Genomic DNA, 15,560 nt, shown 5'->3' on the forward strand with positions numbered 1-15,560 from the left:
TTTTTCCGTTGTTCAAACAATTGTATAGTTAGTTGGTATGCTGGTGAATGTGACCGACTGTAGATAGAGGGAGAACTGCTTTTTTCAAACATTAGTCCCTTGGAAAGTAACAGCAGCTGTGTTTTAATTAGTAATAGGACTGGTACTTGTTATCTGTCAAAAATATATGGGCACTTTAATATTGGTGGTATTTTTTTAGCTAGATATGTGGATCAACTTGTATTTCAGAGTAGAACTCTGACTAAGCAGATCAGTTTTTAAATCAAATTTTAATGCATACGTGATTTGGAAAGACTATAACAAGCTTTAATACACAAATATCTATTCAGTTAACTGCTAGCTGAAACATCTCAGCTGTACAGAATATTATTTGCTTATGCTCTCTCTAATATTAATTGATACCAAGAACATGTATTTTGTTTTTATGTGAACATTATTATTTTCTTGTTAACACTTGCACAATAGATCTCTAAAATAACTTTGAGTAAATGGAAATATTTATAATCTAACCAGTAGGCTATAGGTTTGCTTTGGTTTATTATTTTCAGAGGAAATGATTGTGATGCCAGGAGTTGCAGATGACGATGACTCATGTCGAACTGATGTTACATTGACAGATCATCCTCTGAATTTAAATCCTGACAGCAAGTGGCAAACTTTTTTCAAGGATAATGAAGTTCTCTTGCAAATAGACAAAGATGTTAGGTAAGTTTTTCCATTTTTGTCTCATTATAAAGATGTGAGACCATAATATTTATTTATATTGTACAGAATTGTCATGTTGCTTGCAGGCTTTCAAATAAAAGTGTGTGGCCCTCAACTACTTACCCTCAGACTCAGAGTTCAAATATTAAACGTTTTGGCTGGTTTCGTTGTCTAGGGGCTGGGGTACATAGTTGTCACATTGCATGCCAAATACAACTGAGTCTACAGTATACAATATGAATATATGCATGAATTGAGTGGTCGAAGGTTCCAATCATTCGGCAATTGCGAATTTCCAGTGTAAAATAGAAATTTATAAATGAGAGATTGCAATTCAATAAAATCTGCAGGTACTATTTTAACAACCTAAAATAATGAGTACAATAGCAGAAGAACCTTTAAGAATGCCATTTCTTACTGCAAAAAACTTATTGGTGTCGATGGTCCAGCAGTTAAATAAAATATAAGTTTAATAACAGGGAAACAATAGATTCCTACTTCATGTAATTAGTTATGAACAACAACATAGTTCCCAAGATATTCACTTCTAAATGTAGACTATGTCTTCACTGCACAAGCCGTGGAAATTTCACAAGTGCACAAGTTGGCTCTACGAAATATTTCCATCTCCTGCGACCGTGCGCAAACTTCTTGACACTCTCCAAATATTTCATGCGACCCTCGATTGCGCCTTCCCGTCCAGAACTCTCTCATGTCCCATGTGACCCAATGCTCCTCCCTCACTTCCATAGAGTCTCTCCATTGACTTCGGTAGTCGCCTACCGTAGTAACAAGCACTGTGATTGGCTACAGTGCTCCCACCATGTCTCCAAGACAACGCACACTCACAAACATATTGAAACACATACAAAATACTGAATTTACATTTAAATAACTTGAAATTAAATGAATATTCCTACGGCTGTACCATAAACACGCTCTAACACACATAATTAAATACATAAACAAGTCAAATCAACATATATCAAAGGAATAGAAGCAAAAGTAGGCCAGCAGCCTAATGTCTCTGTGCTTTCTAAAACACAGTAAATATTTGCCAATTTCTTCATGAATAGTATATATCAGATATAAACAAAGACATAGACAAATAAATATATTGATAAGCATGCTCTCTACCGTTTTTTCGTGTAACTGTGGAGTACTTACGGCTTGACATGTTCAGTAGTAATCAGCCACTTTGACCTCCAATAACCCATGTACTATTCAAGTTATATGCCTGTAATTCATACCAATTTAGGTTTACACTAATAGCTTTCTAAAGACACATCAATCGACAAAATCAGATGAAGCATTTATACTTTGGAAATTCGTTGCTGCATGTTACTTGTATAATTTACAGTCAGATACTAAACTTTAAACTAATAAAAATATTGAAAATCTGATTACACCATCAAAATCATCGTGCAAATAATGGTAATGTACATATTTCTTTTTGAGGTATCACGATTCCACTGGATATTATTAATTTCTACATGAACTGTGAAATGTCTGCCATTAAGGTTTCACAAAGTCCACCATCTTTGGCACTCCCGGCACACAAATCTCCTTCATCAACACAAAGCACAGTCCTCAACACAGCGTCAATATGGAATTCCCAGCCACGCGGTCGGCCTGGACCATACCCTGGGGCTACTCCTCTTGCTCCTGCTAATGTTCGGCACCATGTGGCTGCTGACGATCCCCGTCTTGCCGAGTGACCTGTGCGGCCACGCCAACTCCAAACTTAGAATATTTTCAGGGCACCACAACTCGCCCGTTACCTAATATGCTGCAGATGATAATGTATATTGGCTGCATTCTCCACTCAAGTCTAGAGAAAGAACTGATTTCTAAGTATTTGTGTGCCTTTATACCTATTCAGTTTGTCCTGTTTACCACATAGTCATCTGCTTGAAACAAAATTTTCAATTTCCCAGCACTGTCATCACATTTGTCATACCCTGTTTCCCACGACAAAAAAAATTGATTATGCGTTTAATCATTACATCGTTTGACATATGTGACTGTGGAATACAATGTGGCTTTCATGGCCACATTCAAGAATATGTAATGTGCCATTTGGGCTGTTAAATTGTGTTCATGCAAGTTTATGAGAACCATTCCTGATGTATTACATGAATCTGTGATGAGTGTCTTGAGAGGTGTAAGAGAGCTGTAATACTCTTTTCATAGCAAAATTCTGCATTGTTGACAAACTCACAAAGTAACATCATATTGCTAAAGATCCTCGGTACAGTTCCAGATAGAATTGCAGGGACTAGGTGGAGATCTGCCAGAACTTAGTTTACCAGCCTAATAAGTTCATATAAATATATGTGTTAAAAGAGAACATATTAAGAAGTGCGTGAAATATATTACAAAATATGAATGTATTGTAGCTATGATTGGTGACTCCTGGGAAGATGTATGAGAGAACTTTCAGTTTCCACATCCTGAATAAGTTCTTGCAACAGAACATAGATGCTACACTTTACTATTTGAAATAGTTTGTGATTATCCCATAGTTGATCACATGTAAACTATTTGTATCCAGGGCTGATATTGTACAGTTTGTCTGCTCCAGCATGAAATTAGGGCCCAGGACTCTGCACAACAGGAATCAAAACAATTGGCTTCTACTTTTATTTTATTTTACATGTCTAGATCTGTAGGACCAAATTGAGGGCCAAATCTCTAAGGACATGGAATGTGTCAGTACACAAAATTACAATAGAAAAGTAATAACATATAAAATAAAATGGTTATGAACCCAAAAAAGACAAGCCATAAGTTTATGTAAACACAATCAACACAGGAATCAGTATAATTTTTCTAGGAACTCTACAACAGAGTAGTAGGAGTGACCTATGAAGAAACTCTTCAGTTTCAATTTGAAAGCATGTGGATTGCTATAAAGATCTTTAAATTCTTGTGGCAGTTTACAAGAAACAACAGTGAAGTATATATATGAATATAATACAGGGAAACATTCCACGTGGGAAAAATATATCTAAAAACACAGATGATGGGACTTACCGAACGAAAGTGCTGGCAGGTCGATAGACACACATACAAACACAAACATACACATGAAATTCAAGCTTTTGCAACAAACTGTTGCCTCATCAGGAAAGAGGGAAGGAGAGGGAAAGACGAAAGGATGTGGGTTTCAAGGGAGAGGGTAAGGAGTCATTCCAATCCCGGGAGCGGAAAGTATACACTCGCGCGCACACACACACACACACACATATCCATCCGCACATACACAGACAAATGTCTGCTTGTGTCTGTGTATGTGCGGATGGATATGTGTGTGTGTGCGAGTGTATACCCCTTTTTTCCCCCTAAGGTAAGTCTTTCCGCTTCCGGGATTGGAATGACTCCTTACCCTCTCCCTTGAAACCCACATCCTTTCGTCTTTCCCTCTCCTTCCCTCTTTCCTGATGAGGCAACAGTTTGTTGCGAAAGCTTGAATTTTGTGTGAATGTTTGTGTTCGTTTGTGTGTCTGTCGACCTGCCAGCACTTTCATTTGGTAAGTCACATCATCTTTGTTTTTAGATATTGTCGCTGTTGCATTTAGAAATCTTTCCTGTCGTCTTTTTCTCTTTATTTTCTCTCTATTTTCTCTTTCTGTTTTTACCAGTAGTCTCACTTTGTATTCACCTTACCCTTTTTACCGTAATCTACTATACAATTTTATCCCACCTATATATACTCAATAATACATAACCCACTTCCAAACCATAACCAAAAAAAAAATTTATTTTCCGCTTTCAACACTACCGCTGCTATAAAATCCACCGTTTCTAGTTCAATAACAGCTGCTTTCACGTATTAAACAACCACTTCGGCTAGTTCTAATAACTTTCACTTTATTTCCACTTCCGTTTTTCGCACATCACTGATCATTTTAGCCACTCCCCACAGGTTTTAACGTCATTATTTCTTCGTCAGACAATTGTTAGCCCCATTTTCGTAATCTTTCACCACAACACCACTCCTTTTAATACGTTTTTTCGAAATTTTCCCGAATTTCTCTGTCCTTTAACGTGTTTTAGCGGCAACACAACCACCTAAACTTTATGCACATTGCTGTCTACCAACCCAAGTTCACCACAGGATCATCTTAACCAACACTTTTTCGCCTTTTTTCATACCAGATCTCCAGTTGCTTTCTAGTTCACCTTTATCTCTCCCCATATATTTTTATCTTTCATTTTCATTTCAACCTCATGTTAAACTTTCCACCTTCTAATACCATGTCACCCTCACAACACCCCCACAACGACCCCATTAAGTTTTATTTACATTCCCTCCGCAGACATGCGTTCACCCTAGCCAGATTACGCTCGCATATTTTATTTTCTCAGGCTTGTCTGACATTTGGCATAACCCCCAAAGGCCTCACACTTAAAGTTCCCATCTCTGGCTGCAACCCTTCTTTCCATCAGTCCCTATACAAGTTCCAAACTGAACAATCCATTGCCCTCACCCACCTAATCCTTCACCTACACATCAACTCAGCCAATGAACACACCCGTCAACTCCTATCCTTAATAAAAGTCCTCAATCTTTCCTCTCCCACATCCACACCGGCTATTCAGAGCATCCTCCTACAGGCCAACCGCAAATTAGAACAGCATGCCACCCTTCACCTCAAAAAACTATCCAATCTCCTGGTTTCCCACCTCCGGAAAGGCAACTCACTCACCCTTCACAACCTTTCCAGCAAACCTCAACCACCTCTCATTGCACACAAACCCAGTCTCTCCCATCTACTCAATCTCCCACTTCCAGCTCCACTCCCTCCAAAACCTCAAAATTCCAATCAACACAGTCTGGTACCACAACACCCTAATTCAGTAGTTAACCTTTCCTCCAAACCTCTCTCCCAATCCGAAACCTTTAGGTAGAACAAAGGTCTCACCTTCAGCCTCACTCCCAGATTCAACCAAACAGCCCTCGTCATAGATTTACTGTCCTACGCTCGTACTCTCTGCTGGAAGTATCACTTTACCACGAAGAAAAATGATCCTAATCCTAGCCCTAATGATCGAACTCCCCAAGACACTATCCAAATTGAACCCCGCATGGAGCAGTTCCGTCCTCCGTCACAGCGGGACCCACCTCCTCTTCCTCAAAATCACCCTCTCCAAACCTTCCAGGAATTCCTGACTTCCAGCCTTGCCTCTCAATCCTTCTTAAAAAGCCTTAATCCTACTCCCAACATCACCACTGCTGAAGCCCAGGCTATCCGTGATCTGAAGGCTGACCGGTCCATCGTCATTCTTCCGGCGGACAAGGGTTCCACGACCGTGGTACTTGATCGTCGGGAGTATGTGGCTGAGGGACTGCGTCAGCTTTCAGACAACACCACGTACAAAGTTTGACAAGGTAATCCCATTCCTGATGTCCAGGCGGAGCTTCAAGGAATCCTCAGAACCTTAGGCCTCCTACAAAACCTTTCACCTGACTCCATCAACCTCCTGACCCCACCGACACACCGCACCCCTACCTTCTACCTTCTTCCTAAAATTTACAAACCCAATCATCCCGGCTGCCCCATTGTAGCTGGTTACCAAGCCCCCACAGAATGTATCCTTGTAACCATTGATGCCACTTCCTTATACACAAATATCCCGCACGTCCAGGGCCTCGCTGCGATGGAGCACTTCCTTTCACGCCGATCACCTGCCACCCTACCTAAAACCTCTTTCCTCATTACCTTAGCCAGCTTTCATCCTGCCCCACAACTTCTTCACTTTTGAAGACCAGACATACCAACAATTAAAGGGAACAGCCATGGGTACCAGGATGGCCCCTTCGTACGCCAACCTATTCATGGGTCGCTTAGAGGAAGCCTTCTTGGTTACCCAGGCCTGCCAACCCAAAGTTTGGTACAGATTTATTGATGACATCTTCATGATCTGGACTCACAGTGAAGAAGAACCCCAGAATTTCCTCTCCAACCTCAACTCCTTTGGTTCCATCAGATTCACCTGGTCCTACTCCAAATCCCATGCCACTTTCCTTGATGTTGACCTCCACCTGTCCAATGGCCAGCTTCACACGTCCTTCCACATCAAACCCACCAACAAGCAACAGTACCTCCATTACGACAGCTGCCACCCATTCCACATCAAACGGTCCCTTCCCTACAGCCTAGGTCTTCGTGGCAAACGAATCTGCTCCAGTCCGGAATCCCTGAACCATTACACCAACAACCTGACAACAGCTTTCGCATCCCACAACTACCCTCCCGACCTGGTACAGAAGCAAATAACCAGAGCCACTTCCTCATCCTCTCAAACCCAGAACCTCCCACAGAAGAACCACAAAAGTGCCCCACTTGTGACAGGATACTTTCCGGGACTGGATCAGATTCTGAATGTGGCTCTCCAGCAGGGACACGACTTCCTCAAATCCTGCCCTGAAATGAGATCCATCCTTCATGAAATCCTCCCCACTCCACCAAGAGTGTCTTTCCGCCGTCCACCTAACCTTCGTAACCTCTTAGTTCATCCCTATGAAATCCCCAAACCACCTTCCCTACCCTCTGGCTCCTACCCTTGTAACCGCCCCCGGTGTAAAACCTGTCCCATGCACCCTCCCACCACCACCTACTCCAGTCCTGTAACCCGGAAGGTGTACACGATCAAAGGCAAAGCCACGTGTGAAAGCACCCACGTGATCTACCAACTGACCTGCCTACACTGTGATGCATTCTATGTGGGAATGACCAGCAACAAACTGCCCATTCGCATGAATGGACACAGGCAGACAGTGTTTGTTGGTAATGAGGATCACCCTGTGGCTAAACATGCCTTGGTGCACGGCCAGCACATCTTGGCGCAGTGTTACACCGTCCGGGTTATCTGGATACTTCCCACTAACACCAACCTATCCGAACTCCGGAGATAGGAACTTGCTCTTCAATATATCCTCTCTTCCCGTTATCCACCAGGCCTCAATCTCCGCTAATTTCAAGTTGCCGCCACTCATACCTCACCTGTCATTCAACAACATCTTTGCCTCTGCACTTCCGCCTCGACTGACATCTCTGCCCAAACTCTTTGTCTTTAAATATGTCTGCTTGTGTCTGCATATGTGTGGATGGATATGTGTGTGTGTGCGAGTGTATACCCATCCTTTTTTCCCCCTAAGGTAAGTCTTTCCACTCCTGGGATTGGAATGACTCCTTACCCTCTCCCTTAAAACCCACTTCCTTTCGTCTTTCCCTCTCCTTCCCTCTTTCCTGATGAGGCAACAGTTTGTTGCGAAAGCTTGAATTTTGTGTGTTCGTTTGTGTGTGTGTCGACCTGCCAGCACTTTCGTTTGGTAAGTCACATCATCTTTGTATATATATATGACTTACCATACGAAAGTGCTGGCAGGTCAATAGAAACACAAACAGACGCATACATACACACAAAATTCAGTCTTTCGCAACAAACTGTTGCCTCATCAGGAAAGAGGGAAGGAGAGGGAAAGACGAAAGGAAGTGGGTTTTAAGGGAGAGGGTAAGGAGTCATTCCAACCCCGGAAGTGGAAAGACTTACCTTAGGGGGAGAAAAGGACGGGTATACACTCGCGCGCGCACACACACACACACACACACACACACATATCCATCCACACATATACAGAGTGCCGAGTAGCAAACTGTGCATGTTTATTTACGAAGGCATTTAAATGATACCCAGGTTATACAGCGCAGATTCAGATAATGCCTCTTTAAAGCGAAAGAGGCAAATTGACACACTGAAAATCTTCAACGCTAATGTAACAGAAGTGCACGCCGATGTGGAATATCATGTGGACTTTGTCTCAGGAGACCACCAGATGGCTCTGCACGTGATATTAGGACCAGAGTTTCACTTGGAGAAACCCATTCCCCGTGTCGTGCCTGCTGTCAGTCACCTTTGGGTCAATGAGACTGGAGAAGTTGTCGGTGCCCCGGGTCCTATAAGTGTGCCCCCGCGATATATCTGTATATGTGTCGATGGATATGTGTGTGTGTGCGAGTGTAAACCCGTCCTTTTTCCCCCCAAGGTAAGTCTTTCCGCTCCCGGGATTGGAATGACTCCTTACCCTCTCCCTTAAAACCCACTTCCTTTCGTCTTTCCCTCTCCTTCCCTCTTTCCTGATAAGGCAACAGTTTGTTGCGAAAGCTTGAATTTTGTGTGTGTGTTTGTGTTTGTTTGTTTGTGTGTTTGTTTGTTTGTGTGTCTGTCGACCTGCCAGCGCTTTCGTTCGGTAAGTCACATCATCTTTGTTTTTAGATATATTTTTCCCACGTGGAATGACGCAACAAACTGTCTTTAAATATGTCTGCTTGTGTCTGTATATGTGTGGATGGATATGTGTGTGTGTGTGCGCAAGTGTATACCCGTCCTTTTTTCCCCCCTAAGGTAAGTCTTTCCGCTCCCGGGATTGGAATGACTCCTTACCCTCTCCCTTAAAACCCACATCCTTTCGTCTTTCCCTCTCCTTCCCTCTTTCCTGATGAGGCATCAGTTTGTTGCGAAAGCTTGAATTTTGTGTGTATGCTTGTGTGTCCGTCGACCTGCCAGCACTTTCATTTGGTAAGTCACATCGTATATATATATATATATATATATATATATATATATATATATATATATATATATATATATATATATATATATATATATATATCTCCACACACACAGGGTGTTCCAAAAAGGTACGGCCAAACTTTCAGGAAACATTCCTCACACACAAAGAAAGAAAATATGTTATGTGGACATGTGTCCGGAAACGCTTACTTTCCATGTTAGAGCTCATTTTATTACTTCTCTTCAAATCACATTAATCATGGAATGGAAACACACAGCAACAGAACATACCAGCGTGACTTCAAACACTTTGTTACAGGAAATGTTCAAAATGTCCTCCGTTAGCGAGGATGCATGCATCCACCCTCCGTCGCATGGAATCCCTGATGCGCTGATGCAGCCCTGGAGAATGGTGTATTGTATCACAGCCGCCCACAATACGAGCACGAAGAGTCTCTACATTTGGTACCAGGGTTGCGTAGACAGGAGCTTTCAAATGCCCCCATAAATGAAAATCAAGAGGTTTGAGGTCAGGAGAGCATGGAGGCCATGGAATTGGTTTGCCTCTACCAATCCACCGAATCTGTTGTTGAGAAGCGTACGAACACTTCGACTGAAATGTGCAGGAGCTCCATCGTGCATGAACCACATGTTGTGTCTTACTTGTAAAGGCACATGTTCTAGCAGCACAGGTAGAGTATCACGTATGAAATCATGATAACATGCTCCATTGAATGTAGGTGGAAGAACATGGGGCCCAATCAAGACATCACCAACAATGCCTGCCCAAATGTTCACAGAAAATCTGTGTTGATGACGTGATTGCACAATTGCGTGCGGATTCTGGCCAGCCCCTACATGTTGATTGTGAAAATTTACAATTTGATCACATTGGAATGAAGCCTCATCCGTAAAGAGAACATTTGCACTGAAATGAGGATTGACACATTGTTGGATGAACCATTCACAGAAGTGTATCCTTGGAGGCCAATCAGCTGCTGATAGTGCCTGCACACACTGTACATGGTATGGAAACAACTGGTTCTCTCGTAGCACTCTCCGTACAGTGACGTGGTCAACATTATCTTGTACAGCAGCAACTTCTCTGACGCTGACATTAGGGTTATCGTCAACTGCACGAAGAATTGCCTCGTCCATTGCAGGTGTCCTCATCGTTCTAGGTCTTCCCCAGTCGTGAGTCATAGGCTGGAATGTTCCGTGCTCCCTAAGATGCCAATCAATTGCTTCGAACGTCTTCTTGTCGGGACACCTTCGTTCTGGAAATCTGTCTTGATACAAACGTACCGCGCCACGGCTATTGCCCCGTGCTAACCCATACATCAAATGGGCATCTGCCAACTCTGCATTTGTAAACATTGCACTGACTGCAAAACCACATTCGTGATGAACACTAACCTGTTGATGCTACGTACTGATGTACTTGATGCTAGTACTGTAGAGCAATGAGTCGCATGTCAACACAAGAAGTCAACATTACCGTCCTTCAATTGGGCCAACTGGCGGTGAATCGAGGAAGTACAGTGCATACGGACGAAACTAAAATGAGCTCTAACATGGAAATTAAGCGTTTCTGGACACATGTCCACATTACATCTTTTCTTTATTTGTGTGTGAGGAATGTTTCCTGAAAGGAACCAAAAATATCCATTGAAAATAGGAAGAATTACCCCAAAAAATAATACTATTTATCATAAGCAAATGAAAATATGCAAAGTAGACTACTTTTTGTGTCAAACTGTCATTTACTTCAGATACCGTTTGAATAGTAAAAATGGCAGCATTTAGTCTTTGAACAAGATCGTGAACATGGGCTTTCTACGAAAGTTTACTATGTATCTTAACACCTACAGATTTGAACTGTTCATTTCCACTAATCATATGCCCACTCTGTGAAATTAAAATGTCGGGTTTTGTTGGATTGCGTGTTACGAACTGTAAAAACTGAGTCTTACTGTGATTTAGCATTAGTTTATTTTCTACAAGCCATGAAGTTATGTCATGAACTGCACTATTTGAAACATTGCCAGTGTTGCACACAACATCCTTTACCACCAAGCTAGTGTTATCAGCAAATAGAAGTATTTTAGAATCACCTATAATACTAGAGGGCATATCATTTATATTAATAAGGAACAGGAGTGGCCCCAGTGATCCATGGAGCAACCCTCCCCCCCTCCCCCCCCCCCCCCTCCCTCGCCATTTGACCATGCTCCACTTAGACTCCACATCATAGCCATTCTCAACATTGCTGCTAATGGCCTTTTGTTGTCTGTTGTTAAAGTAAGAGATTAATCAACTGTGAGCTACTCCCCATATTACATAATGGTCCAACTTCTGTAGCAATATTTTGTGATAAACACAGTCAAATGCCTTAGTTAATCCAAAAAGATGCCTAGCAATAGAAACCTTTTGTTTAATCCAGTGGTTTCACTTTATAGATCCTCTCTGGCCACCCCAACCTTCAGATCAGAACATCTTATGTGCTGTAGATTCCATGTACTATATTCTGTATGTTACTTATACTGTTTACTTTAGATTTCACGTAATAATACCAATTCTAATTAAAGCAGGTGCTGATAGGTGTGAATATTACTGAACCATCAGTTTAAAAAGTCGTGCTTGGAAAATACCGACAAGAGTTATTTACAGAAGAATGGAAAAACAGGTAGCAACCAACCTTATGGAAAATCAGTTTGGTTTCTGGAGAAATGTAGGAACACACAAGCCAGTACTGACCCTATGACTTATCTTAGAAGATATATTAAAGAAAAGAAAATGTACTTTTATAGTATTTTTAAATTTAGAGACAGCTTTTACAATGTTGACTTGAATACACTCTTTGATATTCTTAAGGTAGCAGGGATAGAAAACAGGGAGCAAAATGTTATTTACAAAACAGGGAGCAAAATGTTATTTACAACTTGTATAGAAACCAGAGTACAGTCTTAGGAGTCAAAGGGCTTGAAAGAGAAGCAGTGATTGCGAAGGGAGTGAGACAGGTGATATTCAATCTGTAGATTGTACAACTAGTGAAGGAAACCAAAGAGAAATTTGGAATAGAAATTCCTGTTCAGAGAGTAGAAATAAAAACTTTGAGGTTTGGTGATGATGTAATTCTGTCAGAGACAGCAAAGGTGTTGTGTTGGAAGAGCAACTGAACTGAATGTATAATTTTTAAGAGACAAAAGTATAACAAGGATAATGGAATGCAGTCAAATTAAATCAGGTTATTATGAGGGAATTAGATTAGGAATTGAGGCATTACAAGTAATAGACAAGTTTTGATAATTGGGCAGCGAAATAACTGATGATAGCTGAAGAAGAGAGGATATAAAATGCGGATTGGATATAACAAGAAAAGCTTTTTTTGAAGAAAAGGATTCTATTAACATCTAATATAAATTTAAAGTATTAGGAAGTCTCTTTTTTACATCTATGTACATACTCTGCAAGCCACCTTATGGTGCGGACACCTTGTGTATTACTACTAGTAACTCCCCCCCCCCCCCCCCCCCAAGACCCATGGAACTTACCGTTGGTGGGGAGGCTTGCGTGCCTCAGCGATACAGATAGCCGTACTGTAGGTGCAACCCCAATGGAGGAGTATCTGTTGAGAGGCCAGACAAACGTGTGGTTCCTGAAGAGGGGCAGCAGCCTTTTCAGTAGTTGCAGGGGCAACAGTCTGGATGATTGACCGATCTGCCCCTGTAACACTAACCAAAAAGGCCTTGCTGTGCAGGTACTGCAAACGGTTGAAAGCAAGGGGAAAGTACAGCCGTAATTTTTCCCAAGTGCATGCAGCTTTATTGTATGGTTAAATAATAATGGCGTCCTCTTGGGTAAAATATTCCGGAGGTAAAATAGTCCCCCATTCAGATCTCCAGGTGGGGACTCCTCAGGAGGACGTCGTTATCAGGAGAAAGAAAACTGGCATTCTACGGATCGGAGCATGGAATGTCAGATCCCTTAATCGAGCAGGTAGGTTAGAAAATTCAAAAATGGAAATGGATCGGTTAAAGTTAGATATAGTGGGAATTAGTGAAGTTCTCCGGCAGGAGGAACAAGACTTTTGGTCAGGCGAATACAGAGTTATAAATACAAAATCAAATAGGGGTAATGCAGGAGTCGGTTTAATAATGAATAAAAAAAATAGGAATGCGGGTAAGCTACTACAAACAGCATAGTGAACGCATTATTGTGGCCAAGATGGACACGAAGCCCACGCCTACTACAGTAGTACAAGTTTATATGCCAACTAACTCTGCAGATGACGAAGAAATTGAAGAAATGTGTGATGAAATAAAAGAAATTTTTCAGATAGTGAAGGGAGACGAAAATTTAATAGTCATGGGTGACTGGAATTCGGTAGTAGGAAAAGGGAGAGAAGGAAATGTCGTAGGTAAATATGGATTGGGGCTAAGAAATGAAAGAGGAAGCCGCCTGATAGAATTTTGCAGAGAGCACAACTTAATCATAGCTAACACTTGGTTCAAGAATCATAAAAGAAGGTTGTATACATGGAAGAAGCCTGGAGATACTGATAGATTTCAGATAGATTATACAATGGTAAGACAGAGATTTAGGAACCAGGTTTTAAATTGTAAGACATTTCCAGGGGCAGATGTGGACTCTGACCTCAATCAGTTGGTTATGAACTGTAGATTAAAACTGAAGAAACTGCAAAAAGGTGGGAATTTAAGGAGATGGGACCTGGATAAACTGACTAAACCAGAGGTTGTACAGAGTTTCAGGGAGAGCATAAGGGAACAATTGACAGGAATGGAGAAAAGAAATACAGTAGAAGAAGAATGGGTAGCTTTGAGAGATGAAGTAGTGAAGGCAGCAGAGGATCTAGTAGGTAAAAAGATGAGGGCTGGTAGAAATCCTTTGGTAACAGAAGAAATATTGAATTTAATTGATGAAAGGAGAAAATATAAAAATGCTGTGAATGAAGCAGGCAAAAAGGAATACAAACGTCTCCAAAATGAGATCGACAGGAAGTGCAAAATGACTAAGCAGGGATGGGTAGAGGACAAATGTAAGGATGTAGAGGCTTATGTCGCTCGGGGTAAGATAGATACTGGCTACAGGAAAATTGAAGAGACCTTTGGAGAAAAGAGAACCACTTGTATGAATATCAAGAGCTCAGATGGAAACCCAGTTCTAAACAAAGAAGGGAAAGCAGAAAGGTGGAAGGCGTATATAGAGGTTCTATACAAAGGCGATTTTCTTGAGGACAATATTATGGAAATGGAAGAGGATGTAGAAGAAGATGAAATGGGAGATACAATACTGCGTGAAGAGTTTGACAGAGCACGGAAAGACCTGAGTCGAAACAAGGCCCCGGGAGGAGGCACATTCGATTAGAACTATTGATGGCCTTGGGAGAGCCAGTCCTGACAAAACCCTACCATCTGGTGAGCAAGATGTATGAGACAGGCGGAGTAATCTCAGACTTCAAGAAGAATATAATAATTCCAATCCCAAAGAAAGCAGGTGTTGACAGATGCGAAAAGTACCGAACTATCAGTTTAATAAGTCACGTCTGCATAATTCTAACGCGAATTCTTTACAGACGAATGGAAAAACTAGTAGAAGCCGACCTCGGGGAAGATCAGTTTGGATTCCGTAGAAATATTGGAACACATGAGGCAATACTCACCCCACGCCTTATCTTAGAAGCTAGATTAAGGAAAGGCAAACCGACGTTTCTAGCATTTGTAGACTTAGAGAAAGCTTTTGACGATGTTGACTGGAATACTCTCTTTCAAATTCTGAAGGTGGCAGAGGTAAAATACAGGGAGTAAAAGGCTATTTACAATTTGTACAGTAACCAGATGGCAGTTATAAGAGTCGAGGGGCATGAAAGGGAAGCAGTGGTTGGGAAGGGAGTGAGACAGAGTTGCAGTCTATCCCCGATGTTATTCAGTCTGTATATTGAGCAAGCAGTGAAAGAAACAAAAGAAATATTCGGAGTAGATATTAAAATCCATGGAGAAGAAATAAAAACTTTGAGGTTCGCCGATGACATTGTAATTCTGTCAGAGAGAGCAAAGGACTTAGAAGAGCAGTTGAACGGAATGGATAGTGTCTTGAAAGGAGGATATAAGATGAACATCAACAAAAGCAAAACGAGGATAATGGAATGTAGTCGAATTAAGCCGGGTGATGCTGAGGGAATTAGATTAGGAAATGAGACACTTAAGTAGTAAAGGAGTTTTGCTATTTGGGGAGCAAAATAACTGATGATGGTC

General features: G+C 41.5%; 1 protein-coding gene across 2 annotated transcripts in view; it reads left to right on the forward strand.

Moving 5' to 3' along the window:
- Positions 1-15,560, forward strand: part of LOC124615833 (TBC1 domain family member 13) — a 225,652-nt gene that overhangs the window by 41,216 nt on the left and 168,876 nt on the right. For both annotated transcript variants that reach the window (XR_006979813.1, XM_047143987.1), the window contains exon 4: positions 549-705. Coding sequence is in view for 1 of the 2 variants with exons in the window: in XM_047143987.1 (XP_046999943.1) it covers positions 549-705 (157 nt within the window). In the remaining variant the exon portion in view is untranslated. The remainder of the gene's footprint in view (positions 1-548; positions 706-15,560) is intronic.

The sequence above is a fragment of the Schistocerca americana genome, chromosome 1 (assembly GCF_021461395.2).
Source record: "Schistocerca americana isolate TAMUIC-IGC-003095 chromosome 1, iqSchAmer2.1, whole genome shotgun sequence".
NCBI classification, from domain to species: Eukaryota; Metazoa; Arthropoda; class Insecta; order Orthoptera; family Acrididae; genus Schistocerca; species Schistocerca americana.